Here is a 26,216-nt window from a genome sequence, read left to right as displayed (position 1 = left end):
TAACATTTACTATGCGTTGTCACTCTACAAAGAGTTCTCCTGGTAATAACTCTTGATTCGTGTTTTCATTATCAGTTATGGATTTAGTGCCACCTCTAGCTGCTGTTCAAGGTAAGATTTTGGATTAAAGTGTTGTTTCAGATAACGTTGTGTTTGGTTACATAAACGGTTGTGATTCTGTTGCTATGGGAGTTCTTGTTTTTGATTTCCACTTTAACGTTACTGTCTAGAGTTATGACCATTTTTGATGTTATGTTATTTTGAGGTCGTTAGTTTAAAGCCCCAATTATGGATCCAATTTCTACTTGTTGAGGGTTACTGCTAAATGCTAATAAACTTTTATGAGTGAAAATGAGTTAACGATGTTAATCGTCAAATGAGTTTTTTGGAATATTAAACTAAATGGGCCATACTTTACTTTTCCATATAACAGAATTTATTTTTAAGGATTCACTTAAAAATATAAAAACGAAAGATTTTTATTAGATACTAAAAGATATCTTGCCGGTTTTAAATGTCCTCAATGCTAAACAACCAACATTAATCAAAATCAGCCAACATTACAATATTATTATTAATTTTATCTTCCAGCATGCAGTGTTCAACCTTTAGAAGACTACGACGGACCAAGAGCTCCTTTACGGAGACAGGTTTCATTGGACGAGGAACGTCGTGATGAATGCCGGGGACACTGGAGGGGCGCTCACATACAAGATGAAGAGGAAGAGAAAGGAGTCCGTCTGTTCAGGGCTTTGTTGCTGCAGCATCTTAGACTTGAAGAGCTTAGGCCTCCACCTTGTTACTTGGCGGCGGCTAAACCTGATCCTAGGTAATAACTTCACAGCTTCTGAACATTCATTCACATTCAGCTTCTGTTTTCATCCTCGTCTCTTTTTAAAACATCTTCCTTACCAGTCATACATAAGTATACATACATATGGTCACGTCTATATCCTTTGCGGGGTAGACAGAGCCAACAGTCTTGAAAAGACTGAATGGTCACGTTCAGCTATTTGGCTTAATGATAGAATTGAGATTCAAATAGTGACAGGTCGCTAGCCCATCGCCTAAAAAAAGTATCCCAAGTTTGTAAGCCTATCCCTCAGTCGCCCTTTACGACATCCATGGGAAAGAGATGGAGTGGACCTATTCTTTTTTGTATCGGTGCCACACGGCACACGGCACGGCACACATCTTCCTTATCATCATAAAAATTTCTTCAAAAGAAGACAGTGACTGACATTTTGAAGACACATACGTACAGCCCAAACCGCTACGTCCAGACATTTAAAATTTGGCATGTAGGTATTGTAGTCTAAGAGATATGATATGATGTGTAGTCTAATGTATCTAAGTGAAAGATATTTGTTTTAGACATCTCTTTAGGAATTTCATTTCAGGAAGGCGTAGGTAGAGACATCTTTTCATTTCATCGCATTCGTTATCGGACTGCAACCAATCCAAGGCACGATCAGATTCTTTTTTCTTCGGAATACGACCTAAAACTTGATAAGTATATTTCAGAGGCTGGTGGATATACTGGCGTGACTGGCGGGCTCTGGAACGTGCGTCCAAGAAGTTTAGGGAGAGCATCGCTCGCGGTAGACTGGCAGCCAAGGCTGAGCATATATCACTGCTGAGTTTGGATGAAGTGGAATTCGAAGATATAATGCAGGAGTTGTGCCAGGTGGGAAGTTTTTTAAGTCTGTATAATATTCTTCTGTTACTATAAGAATTACAATTTCATCATAAAGCCATCCTTTGGTGTCTTTTCGAGACTGTTGGCTCTGACCACGGGGTGCAATATGTTATTCCTTCTTATTATATTCCATCCCCTGTCTTATTGAACGTATCCTTCTCTCTAGCTTTAGTATCATTTTTCGAACTTTTTTCATTATTATATCTATGAATCTCAATTTTCAACTTCTATGAGTTTTATTGCAGACAATGAAAGCAAAAGGTGTTATTCTACCAATCAACCAAAAAACCGAACAGACATTTTAATTTTCAGAGGTGTGCCCACGTGGAACAGCGCGCGCTTGTGGTCCTAGCATTTCTGTGTGAGGTCTGTGCCAGAGCTGTCAGGGTGGGAGGCTGGTGCAGGGCCGCCGACTGGGCTGCCAGGCACGTGGCACAGTGCGCCACACCCTGGGCTATCAAGCATGGTGGTTGGGTACGGTAATTTACATTATCGTAGTCTTAATAATAAGAGCGTTGGTGGTGTAACCTGATGATGGTGAAGGCACGTTTACATCGCAGGGATACTGGCACATTTACAAAACTGGATTTTTGTCAAAGATTGAGGAGACGAAATTAAGGCAATTTCGTAAGATCGTAATTCTGCCACTAAACCATCTCTGTATCTTATAAGAGACAGACCTGTGTATCATCATACATATAGTCATGTCTAGCGAGGTAGACAGAGCCAACAGTCTTGAAAAACTGAAAAGCCACGTTCAGCTGTTTGGCTTAATGATAGAATTGAGATTCATAAAAACGTGACAAGTTGCTAGCCCATCGCCTAAAAAAGCATCCCAGGTTTGTAAGCCTATTTCTTAGTCGCCTTTTACGACATCCATGGGAAAGAGATGGAGTGGTCCTATTCTTTTTTGTATTGGTGCCGGGAACTCAATTCTATCATTAAGCCAAATAGCTGAACGTGGCCATTCTTTTCAAGACTGTTGGCTCTGTCTACCCCGCAAGGGATATAGACGTGACCATATGTCCGTCTTGCTATGGATAATTCACAGTTGACAATTCTCACATTACTTGATTTTACGAATGCCTTCAACACGGTCGACCATGACGTTCTTTTGAGCTTGATGCGCACTCTGAACATATCTCCTTCGGTTATTATGTGGTTCACTTCGTACCTCAGTGGCCGTCAGCAGTGTATCCGTATTGACGATAACCTATCGTCGTGGTGTCACATCTCGGCTGGGGTACCTCAAGGCGGTGTTCTCTCTCCTTTATTGTTCGCGCTTTTTATTAACCGTATCTCTGATAACCTTCGGTCTTCCTACCACCTTTATGCGGACGATCTTCAAATTTATTGTCATTCCTCCGCTGATGGTTTGCGCTCTGCAATTGCGACTATCAACAACGATTTGATGAGCATATCAGACTGGAGCAGATCTTTTGGCATAAAAGTTAATCCTTCCAAAACGCAGGCAATTATAATCGGCAGCCCTTATTTTGTTTCCCGTATAGACTGGAATTCTATACCGTCGGTTATATTCAACAATGTGGTTATTCCTTTCAGTGACAAGGTGAAAAATTTGGGTCTGATATTTGACAAAACTTTGTCTTGGACGCCTCACATTAATGATGTGAGCAGGAAAGTTTTTGTTGCTTTCAGCTCACTCAGAAGGCTCCGTAATTTTCTGCCTTATGACACCAAAATTGCGCTGTCACAATCCCTTCTGCTCCCTCTTCTTGATTACGCTGATACTTGTTATCTGGATGTCACTGAAGAACAATTAAACAAATTAGAGCGTCTTCAAAATCTATCCATTCGATTCATATTTGGGCTTCGTAAATACGATCATGTTTCTTCATTTCGATCGCAACTGAAGTGGCTCCCGATCCGACTTCGTCGCAACTTGCACATTGTGACAATGCTCTATTCGGTCTTATTTGATCCGTTTTCTCCATCTTATTTAAAGGAGCGCTTCAATTTTTATAGCGATGCCCAAGGCGCCACACGCAGTCTGCGTAGCACGTTTACTCTACGACTAAGAGTACCGACATCCAACACCAATTTTTACTCCCACTCTTTTACTGTACAAGCTGTCCGTCTATGGAATGCTCTCCCTGTCGATATCAGGAAAGCCCAGACTATTAATAGTTTCAAAAATCTCGTTAGGTCTCATTATCTTTCTACTCTATCCTAAGTATATGTTATTTTTATGTATTTATGCGTATTTGTATGTATTATATATAGATATATATTATGTATGTATTTTATTATGTTCAAACATTTATTTTTCTTGCTCTGCGCCAACGCCAATCTCCTGTTTGATTTCCTTCCACCCAAAGGTTGACTGGAAGAGATTGCTTTAGCGATAAGTCCGCCTTTGTACCATATATGTCTGCTTTGTGTTGTTTTGTATGTTTTACTCATATGGTGCAATAAAGAGTTTTATCTATCTATCTATCTATCTATCTATGTATGTATGATTCGTGTTGCAGAGTGCAGTAGTGGAGCGAGCTGGTGGTCCCCGCAGAGACGACTCGACCTTCATAGCCGGAGCTGCAGTGGCAGCATTGCTCGCTTTCCTCCTGTTCTGCCGCGCTCGCCTGCGACATGCTCTACTCTAAGAACTCCATCAATTCTCAACTCTTGGATTGCATTGCCTAAGCATGGTTACGGTATTAGACCATGCCTTTTAGATTCGTCAAAATATGACGGTGAAAGGATCTACTCAGGAAAGGTGCATGATTAAAAATCGAGTGGTACTGCGTGTGGATACAGTCTGAAGCATTTTGTGGCCTAATGGTCACCATTTTGAATTAATCTCATTCTTAATTCTTGGATTCAATTGCCTAAGCATGGCGTCATTAGAAGACCAAGTCTGAGATCGGTCAATGAATAGAGATGGAAGAATCTGAAATCAGTAAAGTTGTGTATGAATGGGAATTGGGATTTGTGTTTGCATACAGTCTCAAGAGTTTTATGGCCAAAAGGTCATCACGCTAGATTGTCATCACGGGAGATTCCGGGTTTGGTTGCCGGTCAGATTGGCGAGAATCTTTGATGTTCATAATGTATAATTATATCTTTAACTCCCGTATCTTGTTCTACGGACCATGCCTCAGGATGAAAGAAATATTTTATATGGAAGTTTGAAGAATGAGAAATATGTAGAAGTCGACGTTTCCACACAGTTTTTGTTTTGTATGTGAAACGAACTGTGCATCGTCTAAGACTTTTTTAAATGGCCTATTATTAATTAGATTAAAAATGTTTTATGCTACTGTATTCACTATGTTATCTTGTTACAGTTATTAAGTATTCATGTAAGGGCATGAATTTTTCTTATATTTTTGATTTTTTATATATGTTACACTTCATAAGTACTTAACAACAATATTTTATTTTATAATTAAATTAAATTTAGCTTTATATTTAATCTACATATTAATTACCTTAAAAAATTGCTATTAAATATTTCTCAAAACTTATTTCTTTATTGTTAAAGTCCCGGGATACATAAAATAAATTTAATGATTCGAATTCTTTGCGTAGTTACACATTAATGTATTTCCATATATGTATGTTCTAGTTTGTAAGAAAGCCAAAGGGAACTTCACCCTGGGAACGAGATTTTACACTACGGGTATTTTTATATTGGAAAGATAAGTAAGTGTATTATGAGTATTATTTTTCTAGGATAAATGTGTTTTTGAATAAACTGTTCTACTTAAATATACATTTTTTTATTAACTTATCTCAAAAGAAGTCGTAAACCGGTCTCCAGGTGGAAACGGAATAGGGAAAGGAGAGAAGGAAGTAGAAGAGTGTTATAAGGCAGGTAGGATAAGAAAGAAAATAACAAACTTTCACTCACTATTTTATTATTTTTATTGTAATTTTTCATAATACCGCCGTTCGACGGCGCTGTTCGCCAATGCTCCTTAGAAACGCAAAATTTTATTTTTAAACATTAACCATAAATCAATTTTCTTACTTTTTTTTTTAGAAACTGCCAACAACTATATCTTTCAATATTTATACGACGAGTTGAAATTTAACCAACTAAAACATACTCGTACATACATACATATAGTCACGTCTACATCCCTTGCGGGGTAGACAGTATACCTGCGTACAGTTGCAAGCAGTAACCGTGTAACGAATAATACACAAGAAGCTGTTAAGACTTGTTGTTGAGAATTCAATGTATTATTTATATTTAGATCATTATATTTAATAGACAAAATAACAGTTCTTATGTAAATTATTAAATGCATGCAGTCTTCAGTGAAAATAATTCAAAATACAATTGGGTTATTAAAGTACAAGTTATGATAAGGCAAACTTTACAAAGAAAATAACAGTAGCACTTACAAATAAACGATTTCAATAGTTGGCAACATTAAAATAAAACTACTACAACCACTAATCTCCAACAGGAGTTAGAGCAGTTTATAGTGGTCACGACCCTCAATCATGAACATACGACGTATAAAAAGATATTGTCCAATTGTTGGGCAGTTTCTAAATAAACAGTAATATATATAAACATACGAATACGTAAACTAGTCTATTACAGAAACTATCACAATGTTTAATTATCAACAATCATAGAAGCTTTGACAAGGGCAACAATATTACATAATAATTATGTACGGCAAAATACAATATACAAAACTGTCAAAACGCAACTAGCTGACTGGACTACAAAACTTCACGTAATACTGTTAAATCTTCGTTCAAATCACAAAATCGCCACACAGAGCCATCTCGTTACAACATGATGAAAAGACCTAAACCTTAGCTAGGTAAGTACTCTGTTTAAATTAATTAATAACAGTTTTTTTTTTTTAATTTTACTTATTTGTAATATCACTATAAACAATCTACGCTGGCATCCCGAGTTCAAGATTATGTTTTACGTGGTATGTATTGCAAATGAAACACAAAATCGTTACATTTTCCTAACTTATTTGAGAATACTTGGAAAATTTAAAGAAGTTAAAATGATTTTTTTGTGATATGGTCATTTGAGAGACTTATTGGGTCTTTTTTCTCCTCCTGTCCTCCTGGTTTGAGTCCCTCACCACTCTGGAGAGGAGCCCGGAGCTATGACTGCGGATCCTAGATTGGGTGAGTCAGGTTTGCACGAAGCGACTCCTGTCAGAACTCCGGAACCTTTGCTAGGGAACCTAAACCGTATTGAATCGATCATGGTTACGCATTCAGTTGCCTGAATGTGCAGGTTCCCTCACGATGCTTTTCCCTTACCGTAAGAGCATCGGTTAGTATCCAATTGAATGTAAGTAACTTCGAAAATAGTCACTGGTACATGGCCGAGGTAGGATTCGAATCTGTGCCTTATTACGCCTCACGCTTTTTAACCGGGAACCTTACCGATTTGACCATCGACGCTCTTAGAGACTTATTAGTGAATGAAGAGATATTTTTCAAGGAGAATCTTTTTTTTTACGGACAGATTCATGGTGCTTGTCTGTTTTTCAAATGCACTGTTTACCTGCGTTTGGTGTGATCGGGCCTTTAGCGTCCACTTTTGACCACGATATTAAAGTGAGTCTAGATCTAAGTCAGACTAATTTCCCCAGTGTAAATTTTACGCCTTTTATACTTTTCTCCGGTAGTGACAAATATTAATCATACGTGGTTAATTTTAAAACACACACAAATAAAAAAAATAATAAATAACATAAAACAAATATTGGAAGATTGCATTCAATTGAAGAATTAAAATATTCTTTATCCCGAATTCGAGATGCTTCAGCTATAAAAGAAATTGATGTCTAGATACACACTGCACTTCTCATGATGCCAATTATATTAAAGCTGATAGAAGTAAATAGCATTCACTAAATATATGATTACAGTTATGGTGTTCTTCGCTTCGGCATCAAAAAAAGTGCACCGACATATTATCTGCAATAATTTTTACTTTATAATTTTATATAAAAACCATCACTCTAGTAACAATCTCTACCTGGATATTATATTTTAATTTTGTTAATAAACATTTTAATTTTAATGATACGTTAGCATTTACTATAGTATATTCTTATGCTACAAGAGAAGTCATAAAGTTCATAAAGGTTACGAGTAGCTGAGATTTAATCTGGTGTCTCACTAAAGATGCTCCAAACAATTATAATATCATCAAGATATCATTACCAATTCTCTTAGATGAAAACTTTTCAAATCATTTTAGCGAAACATCAAGTTAAATTTCGAATAAATGAATAATATAAACTCTTATTGTAACTAATATAACAAATTTGAATGAAGTCTAGCTGGGTTGTGCTATTTGGTACTGAACAAATGCAAGTTGATGTATCTAATGTGACAAGCGAAAAGCGAAGATGCCATGATATGATCGGCCAACTGGGAACTAAATATCAGTTCAACAGATCAGCCTCGTAATAATGGAAGGATGGTAAATTTACAAAGACTACTTACATTATACAAGAGATAATAGAAATTGCTAGTGTATAGTTAATATAATTTTAGCTAAGTCGTGTTGTGTAGGCGTTCATACAACGCTTATTATTTGGTGCTTTCCATATAGTCACACGTATAAAGTTTAGATATACATTGTTACAGCAGGCTACGTCGTCGTACTAAATAGATTTTATAAGTACAAGTGTATTTATTTATCACCGAATCTTAATGAAACATTAATTGAATCAGAGTTAAGATCATTCGATTCTTAGAATATTTGAATAGACTGGCCACATAGATCTAACAGTTCAATTGGAAGATGAAGATGCAGAAGTAGAAGATTAAAAAGAAAGAGAATAAGAAATTGAAACTGCTCGACCCGTAGTGGCGCACTAAGCGAACTACAGAAGACTATAAATTCAAGCTTAACTGTATGTACAGAAACTATGTGACTTCAGAGAGAAGAGCTTCTAAAAACACTTTATAAATACGTCATAAGCATGCCCTTATCACAGATTATGACCTACTCGATTGTCCGGTACCTATCGATATGTCGTTTTTATCTCAAACCTTCTGGTTCTCATTTTTGTTGCGGAAATGACCATTCTATTAAAAGTTAAATATATCTCTTTGTTTATCGGTTATGCTAATTGTTGTTGTGTACGGTTGGTTTTCTGTCAAAAGTAAAACTAATTCAATATTTTCTTGCTTTTTGTGCGCATTCATATTTAAGAAATTGTTAGTATGCTTTATTGTAACATGACAATGATTTTCATCATTTGAGCGTTATACATTGATCTGAATTGTTAAAGCTTAAAATACAAATATTTAACTATCTATTCTAGTCTATTTATTGCTATGTCAAATAGGCGGGTTATCAATATAATTTTTTGTGGGATGTTAACAATTGAACGTACAAAATTGATTAATAACTTCGACTTAAATTTGGTGATTTAATACTTTAAGAATAAGATATTTTCATAGCCACAGCAAAATTAGCAACGATAGAAAGAAAAATATGGACGGTTTTAATGTACGAAATGAAAAAAAATTTCTTCTAGCCAAAAAAAATAAAAAATTCAAACCGTACCTGTATTGAAAATCAAAATAAATATTGAACTTACTACTAAGAATTCTGGAATTGATCAAGTCGAATGTATTTCTTTAAATTTAAAAGTTACTGTTGAAGATAACGTTAGTCAACTATAGGAGAAATGTAAGAAAAACAATTTTTCTATAAGTAGAGTTATAAAGATAGTGTAAAATCTAACTACCGTATAATTTGAGAGCGGGACATATGCGTCCTGAAAACTTTAGAACTATTATTATATTCGTAGCCATAATGATAGTATCTGAAAGTGACGTAGCACTTCAAGTCGGCTCATAACTATATTAAATATCGAAGCTAACAATGTTACTGAGCTCTTAAGAACTCTTAGGCACATTTTATGGAATGACAACTTTATTTTAAAATTCTGTCACATCTGCCCCGCTCCAACAACGACGCCTTATCATCTTCTATTAGTGTATTTACATGTCTTTCATTATTAGCCGTTTGTGCTGAGACAATAACATCACCGAGCAGCTCATTTCACGATACAATAAAATTTGAATTTCCAACCATGGACTTGAGGCCTGTATCGACCTTGAAATATCCATATAATATAAATGTATACAAACAAAATGTATATTTACAAAAATAATTAACATACGCGATCATTCTAATACTTGGTGCATATTTTAAAACATTGTTGGCGTAAGACCGTATTATATTTCAACAGAATATTACTTATTGCATGCAAACCAGGACTTCAGTTTTATTATGTCGAACTCTGAAGTCGAATGTTTTAAAAGTTGCACTAAATATCGACAAAACTAAATCAACAAACGCTAAAACGTCATTGTAAGCGCCATCAAAGTTTATTTACGAACAACTAACATTTATATATTGATCTACAGTCTCTATTGATGGCTATACATATTCATTAAATTTAGTATCACGATATAAAAAATGTTTGCATTGTACACATTTTTCATATCATCCAAAGTCTTATCACTTTGATTAACATCACGAAGATTCATTGTAATTATTGCATTTCATAGGAATTCTCGGAAGTACTTAAAGTCTCCTATCAAATCATCACCATCAAATAAATTTCTAAAAGTTTATATTGGTGCTCATTTCTCTCTTGTACATTATTCAAACAATAGTCCATCACAAGCAGTACTCAAATTAAAAGTTACTTAAAATTATTCTATTTAGCAAAGCAATCACAACTTAAATGACATATTTGAGCAATATATTTTTAAACAACTTGTGCTATTACAACATCTAAATATAACTAAAACTAATTAAATAAAAACAGTGAAGAGCCCACGGCTATTTGTCTATCAGAAAAATTTACACTATTCCAGTATTTAGTCTCATTTGTTTCTGCAATGGAAACTACATTATTATCCAAGTATTATAAAGCTTTGTTTAACAGAGATTAACATATCCAATTAGTTATACTAAATATTTGTGCAACATTTTCATTCCCATTTTTATCTTGAACAATAAAAAGTCTAGAACTTTTAGTTTTCGCGTTTACATTTATAGTTTTGTAAAAAAAATTCTACTCTATTTCTTTTAGCAAATGATTCTACTATGATTTATTTGATTTCAGAGACTGCTTGTACAAATGATTATTTGTTCCCAATAGAGATGAAAACTAAAAATGAGATTACATTTGAGACTATAATAGCAACGATTTAATAAGATCAGACGGTGACGCCTAAAATTGATATACTTTTGATAGCACCATTACGTGCATCAATATTGCAGCAATTATTTGAAGGCGTTACCATTGTTTAGCTAATGTCATAACTTGTTTGATGTACTCGTATTAAAGTTGTTCACCCAGTCCTATTCACTGGGACAATGTAAGTATCCGTACTCTAGTCCTAAACTGACGGCGACGAAGACGAAGTAGAGCAGGAACATGGTGAAGCCAAGGCCTCTATTCATCTTCCACCTGAAGCAGGCGATGCTGATGATAACGAAGATCAGCATGGCGAACAGGAGGACGATGCTGCAGACCATGCCTTTGGAGTTTACCTGTACGGGTTCGCCGTTGATCAACCCGTACAGAAGCCAGGGCAGAGGGAGCCTGGAATCGTCGAAGAAGGAGTTAAGACAGATGACATTTTAAAACACATAATTTTATAGTCGTCTATAATACATTTCACTTATGTATGTAATTTTTCTCTTGCCACAAGGATTTAATGAAGAATTTTTTTTAATAATATTAACTACTACTAACCTACTTAAAATAGAATAAGACCCTGCAAGTGAACATCATGAACGATTTTTTTTTTAATATGGCTAATCTCACTTTCTTTTTCATAATCAAATAAGTTCTTGATTTTGTCATAAATTGTTTGATTGAAAAGGGTGCTCAGGAAATATATATTAATAGTCATCTTTATAGCTGTTCATTTCCAAAGTATAGACAGAAATAGAATAGGTATCACAAAAGAGCTAATTTGACTTTACTGTAATATGGGTGAGGTCATAAAATAGATGAACATCAAAATTTTGCTTTGGAAATAACCTATTAAAATTTAAGACTCCAAGATGTCTGACAAACTCATTATGACTTCAAAAGTTATTCTTTTATTTTCCTTCGTCCTTGCATTCCACCTTCCAATAGCTATACCTATATCTATAAGCATTATACCAAGGTAGGCATTAGATCGCTCAAGAAAGTAGGTTGCGTCGGAAGTAGTAGTAGGTAATGGCCATAGTATAGTTATTTGTTCAGTACACCCATTTTGTTTCGTTTGCATATTTGGGCCAGCTTGTAAATAAATTTCCATTCTTGTGAGATTTTTTGGAAGTCTTCCCTTACTAAGGAACTGCATGCCATATTTTAAATATCTATTTGCAGTGGTCTGAAGTCTCCCTTGGTTTGTGAGTTAGTCAATTAGTCGGTCATTTTGAATGACAAATCAACGCCCAGCCCAAACCGCTGTGTCTATTGATTTGAATATTGGAATGTAGGTTCCATTTTTAGGTTGGAGGGGTCTCAATATGAGTAGATTCCGGTATTCTTGGTGAAAGGAGAAATGGAATCTTTTTTAGTTTGTAGTAAAACCTAGCGAGTTGCAGAGTTATTAAAAATTAACGAATTCATAAAAGTACCAGAACACATGACTTTCTGTTCATATCTTTTTCATTCTCGAAGCAAACTTGCGCGTCACACGCAAGAACGCGTTGGAATCAAATTAGTTACCTTCTATTTTAACATCGGTCTGTAATCTGATCATGAAATCGATTATAAATGTTAAGTAGTTCTAGAATGCCGTGTGGTTCCCGGTACCAATAGAAAAAGGAATAGGACCACTCCATCTCTTTTCCATGGATGTCGTAAAAGGCGACTAAGAGGTAGGCTTATAAACTTGGGATTCTTCTTTTAGGCGATGGGCCAGCAACCAGTCACTATTTGAATCTCAATTCTATCTTAAAGCCAAACAGCTGAACGTGGCCTATCAGTCTTTACAAGACTGTTGGCTCTGTCTACCCCGCAAGGGATATAGACGTGATTATATGTATGTATGTAGTTCAAGAATCAGTCTTATCTATATGACCTAAATTTTTATAAGACGCACAGATTGCCCGCTTAAATTGTTCATTTGGTAATAAAATTATTATTATAAATAGTCAATCGTCGTATATGCAGAGGTTGAGGAGTATGCGGAGTTTAGATGGGAGTCTCTTCGTATAAAAACCTGATTTAACCAATCGAGGATCGATGGTCAAGGGCGCACCCCAGGGACCTCTCCAGAGTGGTGAGGATGTAATCGAGACTATAGTCAAGAGGAAGCCTTTAATTGTATAAAACTAGGCCGGTGTACCGAGATTCAACCGAGATTCAAGCTCTGCTTAATTCAGACTCCAGGGTCTCAAAACCTCAATTTGTTTTAACGAAACATTGAATACCACTTTCTAATAAATGCATGTAGATTGTAGAGAAATTTAATTAATGTTAGATTTTTTTAAATTATGTCCAATGGTCAAGAGTACCCGAAACCGCCGAGCTTGCATGAAGAGAGTTATGAATGTGGATGAAGCGAAGAAGTATGCAGAGATCGTGGCAAGTGGAAAGGGGTAGTCTCTGCCTACCCCTCCGGGAAAGAGGCGAGATTTTATGTATTTATGACCAATGAATGAAACAAAGTTTTAATCTTAGAGGTTCTCCTGTAAAATGTTCACGGAGGTCAGACTTTTAGTGGGGCATTTAGCTTACAGTTTCCTTTTTCTTATTCCTTTTGATATACCTTATCTTTAATAATCTTATCTTTATTTTATATAGTTACGGATGAATAAAATGAAGATAACGCTGTGATGAAAGTTAACTAAAACTGTTCTGTTAACTAAATCAAACGTATTCAATATGAAGCACAACTTTAACTTCTGATTCTCCGCTAGCATTAATGATTCTGAAAAGCCTACAGCCAAGCCACAAACAAAAGTGTGTCTGTCTATGCAGACTCGACGTCGATGCAAAACAAAATGTTCTCAAACTCTCGACAAAAACGCAAGCTCACATCTAGTAAGTTTTTGCTAGACGATTTTAAACTTCAGTACATCGAAAGAAGGCTGAATTTAACGACGCGTGTGAGTATCGACCGAGACATGCACCACAGACATAGATCTGAATAGATAGGTATTGCAAGTGGATTGTGATAGTGAACCACGCGGCAAAATAATGACAAATATCTTTTTTTTTCAACTATTCTCTTATTCCTCTTGGCTATAGTTTCGGTTCCATCCTCACCACTCTGGAGCCCGGGGTAGGCCTTTGACCATGGGTCCTGGATTGGGGGAAACTTTTATTGTTCAAAACATTTAGCATTTGTATTTTATTGTGTTAACCGATGTTTTTAAATGTACCTGTTTATAATACGGATGATAAAAATATACTTTTCTGGGCCCAGGCTCGTACTCAACTATGTTACCTTTGATGACTGTATTGAACACTATCTGCAAAATTTGCTAAAAATTTGTCTAATTTCCTGTTTCCATACTAATATTACTTTGGCTTTTAACATTTTTTATGGAGATATGGATTTGAAAAACTTCTATTATTTATAACGAATAATTTGCTAGAAAATTACTTAGAAGCAAAACCCCGAGCAAAGGTTTGGTTATCATGCGAATGATCTATTTCGATCTATGTCTGTGCATGCACCCGATTGTGTAACAAACTAGCATCGAAAGGCGAAGATAAGCCCCCATCTATACAGATAAAATTATTCGAGGAATGGAGCCGCAAAATTTCAGTGAATTTTTCAGCGGATTTCGTTGAATTTTCCGTGACCTAGTTATTTTGAATATGACTTAAGCTTGATATCATTCAAGATAGCACAATTTGATGTAACAATGCAGGCATGTGTGTGATGTAATTCACGGAAGAGTAATTTTGTTCTTAAAGTGTAATAAAGGAGGGCCAGATGTGTTGTTGACATAAATTTAGGCAAAGTTTGTCAAATAACTTATGTAAGTTAGGTTGGAAAATTAAATCGTATGGGCTTTTAAAAAAAATACAATAATGCTTTTTAATAATAAATAGGCTACATTATGTTATATTTTAAAGCGGAAGAATTAAGATGGCAAGATCGTGGCAAGTGGTAAGATGTAGTCTCCCCCTACCCCGCCGGGAAATAGGCGTGATTTTAAAACATATGTCAAAATCTTTTGTTACACTGTTGGGAATGGTTTAAAAATTTCATAAAATCTCTTAAGACATTACTTGTTACGAAGAGCTACGAGGCTACAAAGTGCTACGAAGCTACGAAGTTTCGTAGCACCGTAATTCAGTTGGCCAACGACTGATTCCTAGAATTTACGATCTGAGTGCACAAAACATTTAAAAAACAGAAATCAATCGACCGTGATGCAAATTGGTCTGAAATAAACGACAATGCAAACTATATATTTTTTATAGAGAAATGAAATCTAATTTATATTAACTGACGATTATACAATGGAATGATGTCACTTTATTGCGACTACTAGCTCAGCTATGAAAGGTGAACTTTACGACATGGAACATGAAAAGAATTAGACAAGAACTTTAAATTTCAGAGCTAACGGTCTTGAAATGACTGAACTGGCCACGTTTAGCTGGATGGCTGGATGGAAGTAATGGAATTGAGATTCAGATAATCGAAAATCCAGAATTTTCGAGACTGTATTTTCTATCAATCCCTTAAGGTATAAAGCGTGATATTATTGTATGTTTGTAAAATTTCAACATTCACAAGAGACTTCAGATGACTATATAAAAAATCTTCAGATTTCCATCACATTCAAAATTAACAGAAAATTTTCCTAAAAAAGGTCGACGGACGTCGGTGAGACTTACTCGTATATTACAAGGCACCCTGTATATTTTGTTTGGTGTTTGAAAAGTCAGCCTGTATATGAGATTGACTTCTGTACCTATCTGCTTTATATTAGTGTCTGAAGCACTAGCCGATCCACTAGTTTTGTTTACTGCAAGCCTTTTATTTCCTCGATACATTGCTCACACGACTGTTGGACTTTGAACCGTGTGTATTTAACCACAAAACACTTTTTAGACTGCAGTAGCTTCGAATCCCGTCCACGTAAAGGATTTATTTGATGCTTTGTTCAAATGTATGGTACACTATTTGCGGTTTTGCTTTGCTGTTGTGTTTAGAACTTTATTTCGTTGTAATAAGAGCGATGTGTAAGGTATGCGTAAGAGTAATTGTGGGCTATAGATATTTCAGTTTAACGTTTTGACAACTGAAACTTTTGGCGCGGATTGATTTTGAATTGGTACGCCATTTTTACCCGACTACGGCGAAGTAAAAATAAGTTTTGACCTGTTTGTATGTATGGATGTTCATCTGTTGCCACATAACTTCTTAACTAGTTATCTTCATTAGATAAATGAGGCGTCCATAGAAGATTCTTGATCCTCGTGGTAGTATACCATCTATTGTACCAAACCAAATTCGTTATCACAAACAAAATAAATTAAAATGAAAATGGCATACAACCATGGCTATCTTTAGACGACGTATAATTAATAGTTTGAACATACAGCCACGCCCATATTCCTTGCAGGGTAGACAGAGCCATCAGCCTTGAAAAGACTGATAGGCCACTTTCAGCTGTTTGGCTTAATGATAGAATACATATGTACATACATAAAATCACGCCTCTTTCCCGGAGGGGTAGGCAGAGACTACCTCTTTCCACTTGCCACGATCCCTGCATACTTCCTTTGCTTCATCCACATTCATAACTCTCTTCATGCAAGCTCGGCGGTTTCGGGTACTTTTGACCTGACCCTTTACCAGGACGTCCTTAATTTGATCAAGATACGTTCGTCTAGGTCTTCCCACTCCGACCTTTCCCTCCACACTCTCCTTGTATATTTGCTTAGTCAACCTGTTTTCATTCATCCTCTCCACATGACCGAACCATCTCAACATACCCTTTTCTATTCCTTTCTTTTCTTTTCTTTTCTTTTCTTGTCTTTTCTTTTCTATTTTAATGATAGAATTAAGATTCATATAGCGTCAGGTTGCTAGCCCGTCGTCTAAAAGAAGCCAAGTTTATAAGCATATTCTTTATTCGCCTTTTACGACATCCATGGTAAAGAGATGGAGTGGTCCTATTATTTTTCTTTTGGTGCCGGGAACCACACGGCACAGTAGTTTGTGTAAGATAATAATTAAGGCGGAGACTATTTTCTTGTTTCGAACCCAATTAGAAATGTGTTTTTAGTACCTACATGGTTTTTGGTTTTTAAACTTTTTGTTCTTCCTCCGTGTTGCTTGCATTTTTCACGTGGGTATAGTTATTAAATTACATAGAGTCCCATTTGACCTTCGTGACTAGAATAAAATTATCTTAGTCGCCACTTACGATCATGCCAAATGATAACAAAATCACGCCGCTTTCTCGGAGGAGTAGGCAGAGTATATTTAATTCCATTTGCCACGACTCCTGCATACTTTTGTCGTCTTATCAATATTTATAACTCTCTTCATGTAAGCTTGTCAGTTTCGGGTATTCTTGATCTTATTATTCAAGACAAGGATGTCCCCAACCAACAAATAAGTACCTAATAGTTTCAATTAATTTTTTTTATTTTTATTAATTATTTATCTGAAAACGCCTGAAAATTCAAGCAAATTCGTAACAAAGTTAGTATTCTGGGTGCAAGAAGCTTTGTAAGTCGGACGCCACTAATTCTGTTCGAAGCAAAATAATCCCTTGGGATACCTATACAATGGAATAGACCGGACCATTGTATTGTAAATGTATTTAATTTGGTGCCTTCAAAACATTCCGTTGTACTCTGCAGTCTTATTTGGCGTGTTAGGGTCAGTTCACATGGTGACGAAATGGGACGCGCACACATTTTTAGATTACATAACATTACATATAATCACGTCTATATCCCTTGCGAGGTAGACAGAGCCAACATTCTTCAAAAGATTGAAAGGCCACGCTGTTTGGCTTAATGATAGAATTGAGATTCTAATAGTGGCGGGTTGCTAGCCCATCGGCTAAAAAAAGTATCTGAAATATTTAGAGTTAACTTAAGTTTTTAAAGTGACTCAAAATATAAGAAATTCCATCGTCCGGCGTAGTACTATTTAGAAGAATAAACTTTAAAGATAAATCCAGTTTACAAAATAATCAGTCTTAAGGATCATTTTTAAACCACTATATGTTCTAATATTTAAGATTTATTTAAAACTTTATTGCACAAAAAAATGTACAAAAGGCGGTCTTAATGTCGTTAGGCATTACCTTTTAGTCTACCAGCTGACCAAACAGAAAAACTTTCAGTTGGTGGTGCGAATAATTTCACATGTATAAGCGTGAATTTCGCCTAATGTAACTTTAAAATTATGTAACTAATTATCAAATAGATCAGTTATATAGATTCAAGAAGAAGGCACGTAAGGTCGAGGTGTGGAGTCTGAAAGGTCAAGGCGAGGCATTGGAACTCAGGGTCACTTTTAATAAAGGTGTTTTCAAACTTGATAGACTGCTGCCGACTTAATCAATGTTTTAACAAGTTGAAGCTTTTTTTACGCCATTATGACGTGACCTTTATCTGTGCAAATAAATTGAGAAGATATTTTTGAACCCCGAAGACCTAAGGTTTTCTAAATTAAATAGAACAAGGAAAGAAGCGTAAAATTATTCATAAGTATATAAGAAACCGCCGAGCTTGCATTAAAAGAGTTATAAATTTGGTAGTAGAAGTATGCAGTATGCATGTAAGAAGTATGCAGGGATCGTGGCAGGAAAGACTCTGCCTACACCTCTAGGAAAGAGGCGTGATTTATGTATGCACGTATGTATGTATGCATAAGTAAAAAAGAAAACTGAGTGATTGTCTGATAAACACACCGCTTAATTTGCCGGATAGGTAAAAAGATTTGAAATTTGTCATACAGAAAGATTTAGTGATTCCCGCAGGAAAGGAAATTAACTAGATTTGGCGAACGCTAGTTTATGTAAAAAAATTAAGTAGCTTCTTTTTGTACTCCTGAAACATAGTAAAAAAGGCCATCTGTGTGTCTCCTGCCGACTCATTAATTCCTTTTGTAATTAAAAACTCGTTTGTTAAAAACAGGAGCTACATTCGCATTCCAATGAAATTACGACGTTCCCCGGCAGTTTATGGAATTAAATAAATTGTTTCAAAATTGTTGGAGTGAAATATTTTATTGTAGAAATCTTATTGTGCCTACGCTAGTGAAAAGTCTAGTTGTTTCTCTAAACTATATAGGGTATATTTTAAACAAGTCTTGTTTAAGTAAATTTATAAGAAAATGAATCACACAGATTGAGCTGGCCTTAAAATACGTAAAGTAAGCCACGTTAAGTTCTCTCTCAGACTCAATGGTTGAATGGTTAATAATGCTTCTAGCATTAGGGCCGCCAATTGTGACATACATTTTGTATTTTGTACAATAAAGTTTAAATAAATAAAGTTAGTTCGAGATTTATGTTATGGAAGACTGAACGATAGATAAATATTTACAAAGATGAACAAAATTATTAACTCAATCAGACGAAAACATTTATGATTTTAACCTGACCGGGAATAGAACTTGAATAGTCACACAGCGCAACTCACTCCATCAATGGCGAGTTAAAATGTATAATTTCAGGAATTGTCAAAGTAAAATAGTTAATAATTATTTACTATTCCCACAAAATAAAAATAGAATTCATGATTTTCCTGGCATAATTAACAAGCATTTTAACCTTTTCCACAAATATGTTCAATTATGCTTTTTCACAGCGGGATAGGCAGAGACTACATCTTTTTGAAATTATCCCCAGATTTTAATGCTAAAATCTGCAGCAAGACAATTCAACAAAATTTTGAAAAAATAGAAAAATAATCTTGTTAAAATTTTTAAAGTTTCGAGTTAATGCAAAATAATTTAGAGACTTACGACTTAGCATCTTTGGCCTGAGGCCAGAAATGGCGGTGTCATTTATACCGAACCATAGAATAGTATAGAAATAAAGCTAAATAAAATCATTTATTTGAAAATGAGCTTTGGTAAATCAGAACAGAAATATTCAAGACTAGATTTTTACGACTAAGGATTAGGACTTTTAATTCGATTGGCCACAAAATACTCAACAGACGAAGAAAACATTTCAGAAGACACTGAATCCAGCAGAAAGTATTTACTTTGTCGAGGGAGTCAGGCTAGATGTATGCTGAGAGTAGAGAAATGAATACCATGAAAGAGTAGGTTTCGCTAAATAAATTTAATTTTAATTCGCTATGGCGACCCATCGCTTTCGTTGTCAATTGTAATTTGGCTAGACGGGCAACTTAGTCAAGTCAATTCTGCGCTCAGTTAATGAAGGCTTTGGCTCTATACATTCTGTATTTTTACCGAAACAGCTACACATTCTTATCAGCATTTAGCGAAAAAAGCCACTTTTCGAGACGAACCCTGCTATCGCTTAGGGCACTGGATTTAAAGCATTTTTATCTGCAGAATTGTGTGTAAGGCATGGTTTATGTTTTTACATTTAGGAGGGCTTTTGTGTAATCCCTATATTAATGGATGTAAGAAAGGTTTTCACATCATTTACTTTATAAAGGAGAATTGAAAATCTTGGATATTATTTGTGTTGTTACGGACTTTAAAATACATTGCGGGTATCGAAAAATTTCCCTATGTATGTAAAGTTTAATCAGACTACCCTGCAAATGTCTTAAAAATTATATTTTGATATCGAGTCTTATAATTGTTATGTGCATTAGAGATATTCATATAAAATCGTACCAAAATTTTATACGATCTTTTTTTTTGTGATCTCTTTATTTTAGAAAGCTACGCTTTATGAAAATTACACTTACATTACTCAACTATGATAGTCTGACTTATTTTTAAAGCCGCAAATATTTTTACGTCACTTAAGGAAAAGGGCCACTGACTGTACACGGAAAAAGACCACTAGCCAGCCGCATTGTACACACAACTCAGAAAATACCTGGGCGTTCTCTCACACACCGATCAAGGCAAGGTGGCACAGCTATCTCCTGAGCCCACTGTACATATCAATATACATTCATATAATCACGTCCTTGCTGGGTAGACAAAACCAACAGCGGGAGACTGATACGCCACGTTCAATTGCTTGGCTTAATTATACAATTAAGATTCATATAGCGACAGGTTGTTAGACCATCGCCTACAAGAAGAAACCCAAGTTTAAAAGCCTATCCCTTAGTCGCCTTTTACGATATCCACGGAAAAGAGATGGAGTGGTCCCATTCTTTTTTCTACTGATGCCGTGAACAAAATTGCACTGCCGGGAACCACACGGCACGTATCATTCTTTACGAAAAATTAAAATGTAAGAAAGAACACTTACCCAACAGTGACATCAAAGATATTGCTACCGACTGAGCTAGAGACGGCCATGTCTCCGAAACCCTTCCTCGCCACGATCACCGATGTAATCAGGTCCGGGACCGAAGTCCCCGCAGCCAGGAGCGTCAGCCCCATCACCTCTGGAGGGACCTGCGCCGTCGCCCCCGCCACGTTAGCCCACCACACCATTAGGTAGGAGAAAAATGCTATCCACACTATTGACCCTATAAATGTTACAGGGAATAGGTTCTTCCCTGAAACAGAAAAAAAACATATCGATACATATAATGAAAAAGTAAAGAGTTTTTTTTTTATCTAATAACATTGTTTGTTTGTTTGTAAACTCTTTATTGCACATAAAAATAAATAAAACAAATTACAAAACAGTTATTGGATTTAGAAGAATATGTACAATGGCGGACTTATCCCCAGTGGGATTTCTTCCAGTCAACCAAACATTAGTAAGGCATTTCGCAGCATTACCTCTCGGAGTCCGCGTGTCCGGGAGGGTGATCCATAAGGGGAAGACAATGGGCGCGACCAACAGGTACGTCAGCCGCTTGCGGAACCCAGAAGGCCAGGACATGTCCAACGGAGTCGTGTCCTCCTCCAGGTCTCCTATCTGGAAGGTAAGCACTGTGATTAGTTATTTTCTACATACATACATACATACATATGGTCACGTCTACATCCCTTGTCTTGAAAAGACTGAATGGCCACGTTCAGCTATTTGGCATAACGATAGATTTGAGATTCAACTAGTGACAGGTTGCTAGCCCATCGCCTAAAAAAGAATCCCAAGTTTGCAAGCCTACCCCTTAGTCACCTTTTACGACATCCATGGGAAAGAGATGGAGTGGTCCTATTCTTTTTTGTATTGGTGCCGGGAACCGTACTTTTTTCTAATGCTTCTTCTATGACCTCTTGAGTTTTAATCTCGGTTTCATCCTCACCACCCTGGAGAGTATGCTGGGCTATGCCTTTGACCATGGATCATGGATTGGGTGAGTCAGATATTTACACGACTCCCATCTGACCTCCGCAACCTTTGCAGGTACACCTATTCCATATTGGATTGATCATAATCTTTTCTCGTGAACATTTTAGGAAATCTCGCTGAAGAGATCTCCTACACTCTTAGAAGTTTGAAAAGATTGAGGATCAAATAAATATAGATATGAACACTAAACCAAGAAACTTATTATAAACATACATATTACTGTGAAACCATTACTTGCAAGATGCAACATCCTTGAACAACCCACAGACCACTGTTCAAGAACACATTTCACCCTGAACGGCGTACCGACAACACATTACTTCTAGCTGTTGCTAGAAGTGAGATTAATCGTTTTCTTGTCATGTTACAGAATTGTCGTCTCACTACGGATAAAATTATCCGTTAGTCTATTTTCTGTTCAATTAATGTTTTATGAGCGTCTTTTTTTTCAGAGCCTAGGCCATAGGTGTCTGCTAACTTTTGAAATGACATGAAAATAATTTAGTTTAGCAAAGTTGTTATGATCGAATATGAAAAGACAGTTGGTGCTTATAATATTGAGTCCGTGTTAAATGATACATACAGAAAATCACAGACCATTCCCTTTCTTTCCACTTGCTACCATTCCTATATATTTCTATAGATTCATCCACATTCAACTCTCTACATGAAAAAAATTAATCCCATACTATTTTTGAAACAAATGTATTATTATTATTCCGTATACAATTTCTCCGAAAAACCACACAGCTGATATATAATGTAAAAACCATTTACCGATTGTCCGTCCTATCGATCTTTCCCGCCAGCTCCCGAGAGACTCAGGATGCTGTGAAAAATGTAACCGGGTTGGATCCTCGCCCTTGCATGTTTTATTATGGATATGTTCCCGTTGGGAATGAAAAGTGTTTCCTGATTGTTCGCTATCAGAACTTTTTACATTCTTCTCGTGTATTTTTTGGAGAAGTTTTTTCGTACGTAAGTTATCATACTTAGTTATTGAGTTGTCTGCAGCATTCTGTTTTCTTTAGTTTTACACATTATCATTAAAATAAATTATTACCAGCACAGGTAGATGCATAGATAGTCAGTGCTTATATTTTTTACATCGATAACTTTTGAGAGTTTTGGCGATATCAATCATATCAGGCTGAAGCTCATATCTTGTGCATGCTCTTCTGGCGATTTATCGATCATTAGGTAATGCTATTTGCTTAAAAGACGGTAGAGTCGATCCGGACTAGACAAGACTCGTCGCACCTAGATCAAATACGCAAGAAGTGGACGAGTCATATGTTCATTAAAAGCATAATTCAATTCGCGTTCATGTGACCATGCTGAGAGAGAAAGGACTACGTTCTCGAAAATTCGGGACACAGATGTGGTGCTGACGTGGTATTATTTGTAGAGATAAAAACATACATACATATGGTCACGTCTATATCCCTTGCGGGGTAGACAGAGCTAACAGTCTTGAAAAGACTAAATGGCCACGTTCAGCTATTTGGCTAAATGATGGAATTGAGATTCAACTAGTGACAGGTTGCTAGCCCATCGCCTAAAAAAGAATCCCAAGTTGGTAAGCCTATCCCTTAGTCGCCTTTTACGACATCCATGGGAAAGAGATGGAGTGGTGCTATTCTTTTTTGTATTGTGGAGATCGTAGTAAGAATGTGTTACGACCTGACTTTTTTTATAATTTTGACTTTTATTACCATTGAGTCTTTGTGACTTTACTTTAAATATCACATATCTTTTATACCCACCGTCTAAAAATATTTCAAATTTGACTATTAATCCACTTCCCTGCACAAAGGGTTTCCTATCAAAGTAAGGTCACATCAATGGATAGTCGAGTAGGTATATCTAATAGATTTTTGGCCGATGTCCAGTGAAACTATTAATCTTCTATAAAACAAAAACTGGCTCGAAAGTGTTTTGGAAGTTGGGACCAACTGATGCATTAATCAATTTCGTGTCTTAAAATTTCAGAATAGTTATTGTACACCATATTGATGTGTTTCTGCTTCTAAATCAGGTCCCAGGTTTGATTGCCAGTTATGTCGTGATAAAAATAAACTTTTTCTGCTGTTTATCTTTAAAGGATTATCAATAATCTCATTTGGTTCCCATAATACCAGTTTTATAAGATTTCTCAGAGTATCATTAAACAAATTTTGTAGTTCAGAGTCTCCTAGATCTGTGTTGTGACGTCATGAACCATTTTAAAGATACTACTTCTGAACGGATTCGAAATCCATCTTACCAGTTCTATAGCATATAACTGGACTTCTGCTATCCTTCTATTTGAAATGCCCAGAGTCACCTTGGTATGAGTTGCGGCGTCATATATCTTTTTGAAGGTAATGCTTCTGAAAGTTTTCGAAATACATACAGGGTGTCATTTAAAACAATTGCATCCTTTTAAACATAGGCTATACCCATGCTTCTGAGCCGTTTGAGCCTATTTTTATTTAAATTAAACGTCTTCATTTTTACATTTAAAAAACCCTCAAAAACTACGTCACACGCTTTATTAAAGACCAATACTATAAAAAGAAATTAAAACTAAACATGTAAATTGACCTCTGAATCTTACGCGTCGCCTGCCGGGGTGATATGACGTATTTAGGATCTTTTATTTTTTTTTCGTACTTTCTGAAATTTGAACCGATATTTTTCTTTTAACGTATTTAAATATCCTTTAGATGAGTACACTTAACAGTTAAATTTATGCAGTTGAATTAAAATTCACCCTGTATATGGTCCTTCTCAAACAATCTTACCTCTTCTATAGCATCTAATTGGACGTCTGCTAGGCCTCCATTCGGGAGGTCCAGCGGCGTCTCCTTGGCCGTGGTGGCGGCGGCGGAGTGCCTCGCGGCCGTTGCGCCGGCGCCGCCAGCATTCGGCTTCGTGGCTTCGAGAAGTACCTTCAGAGAGGCTATCGCATGCAACTGTGTCGCCTTCTCGTCCACTTTACCTGGGAAATGTACAATTTTCTGGTGAACAGTGTCTTATGATTTATGAACAAATATTGATGTAGATATCTTGGGTATGTAAGAAGATCCAGTGAGCGAATTAATTAAGCACACCTCTGCAAGATCTGCGCATTATAATATTTTTTCACTACGAAGAAACGGTTTAAGTCAATTTCATGAAAGGTTTATCAATTTGGGATACTTCTTTAAAGGCGATGGGTTACCAATATTACTATATGAATTTCCTTATTAAGCCATCTAGATGAATGTGGCTTTTCAGTCTGTTGGCTCTGTCTTCTCCCAAAGGGTTATATGAGTGATATATGTATGTATTTATTATCAAATTTATCCAAAAGAGTCTCTCAAAAATCTATGGAATAAATAAATAATAGCTCTGTTGTTGTCGTGTCACTATTTTATATAAGGGTAGTTACGAATACTCTGCAGGGCAGTAAGAAGCGACTATACTTATATGTTCAAAAATACTCGTAAAACTCAAAATAATATGTGCAACTTTAAATATATCAGACAATGTGTGACACCGGAAGTCCCGGGTTAGAATCCCTGCCAGGGCATGATGAGAAAAGAACTGTTTCTGATTGGACTGGGTCTTGAATGTTTATTTATGTATATAGGTACCTATTTATTATAAAATAAAGTATCGTTGAGTTAGTATCTCGTAACACAAGTCTCGAACTTACTTCGAGGCTAACTCAATCTGTGTAATTTGTCCCGTATATATATTTAATGCAAATACAGCGTCTGTCCATCACATCAGCGGACAGACACGTACACACGTACAAAGTTTCCACATCGCGACTTGGGTACCTGCATTCAACAGAACTAGCCGCAGTTTGACCTATTTTTGTTTGCAACTACTATAATGAGTCCTAGATTCAGGTCTCGCTTTTATCTCGTTCCATTGTTAGTTTGTATATGAATTTTGTTCAGATGTTCAGACAATTTGAACCAGTTATGAGTTTGAAGGCGTGAGTGTGAAGTTGCTAATGGAAATGTATGGGAAGTTAAGATGTGGTAGACTTAACTTGGCCAGCTGAAATTGCAATCTTTGTAGTGGCATGCAGTTGAAAGGACTTAAATTTTAAATAAGTGGTCACAATAGTGTTTTTAATGATGA

The 26,216-nt window shown here is 36.0% G+C and overlaps 2 protein-coding genes across 2 annotated transcripts in view; one reads left to right on the top strand and one right to left on the bottom strand.

Moving 5' to 3' along the window:
• Nucleotides 1-77: 77 nt before the first annotated feature.
• On the top strand, nucleotides 78-4,320 carry LOC106132639 (uncharacterized). The gene is made up of 5 exons (XM_060949823.1): nucleotides 78-111; nucleotides 592-829; nucleotides 1,525-1,687; nucleotides 2,012-2,173; nucleotides 4,192-4,320. The coding sequence occupies exons 1-5, from the start codon at nucleotides 78-80 to the stop codon at nucleotides 4,318-4,320; spliced, it is 726 nt and encodes a 241-aa protein (XP_060805806.1).
• A 6,731-nt stretch (nucleotides 4,321-11,051) lies between these two features.
• The window catches only part of LOC106132510 (sodium/potassium/calcium exchanger Nckx30C), a 60,893-nt gene continuing 45,728 nt past the window's right edge, over nucleotides 11,052-26,216 (bottom strand). The window contains exons 4-7 of the mRNA XM_060949541.1: nucleotides 24,884-25,080; nucleotides 21,581-21,719; nucleotides 21,099-21,351; nucleotides 11,052-11,295 (exon numbers count right to left, since the gene is read on the bottom strand). Coding sequence (XP_060805524.1) covers nucleotides 11,052-11,295; nucleotides 21,099-21,351; nucleotides 21,581-21,719; nucleotides 24,884-25,080 — 833 coding nt within the window. The remainder of the gene's footprint in view (nucleotides 11,296-21,098; nucleotides 21,352-21,580; nucleotides 21,720-24,883; nucleotides 25,081-26,216) is intronic.

Source organism: Amyelois transitella, chromosome 19 (assembly GCF_032362555.1).
Source record: "Amyelois transitella isolate CPQ chromosome 19, ilAmyTran1.1, whole genome shotgun sequence".
NCBI classification, from domain to species: domain Eukaryota; kingdom Metazoa; phylum Arthropoda; class Insecta; order Lepidoptera; family Pyralidae; genus Amyelois; species Amyelois transitella.
The sequence above is the reverse complement of the archived record's forward strand: the minus strand, read 5'-3'. Positions and strand labels throughout refer to the sequence as shown.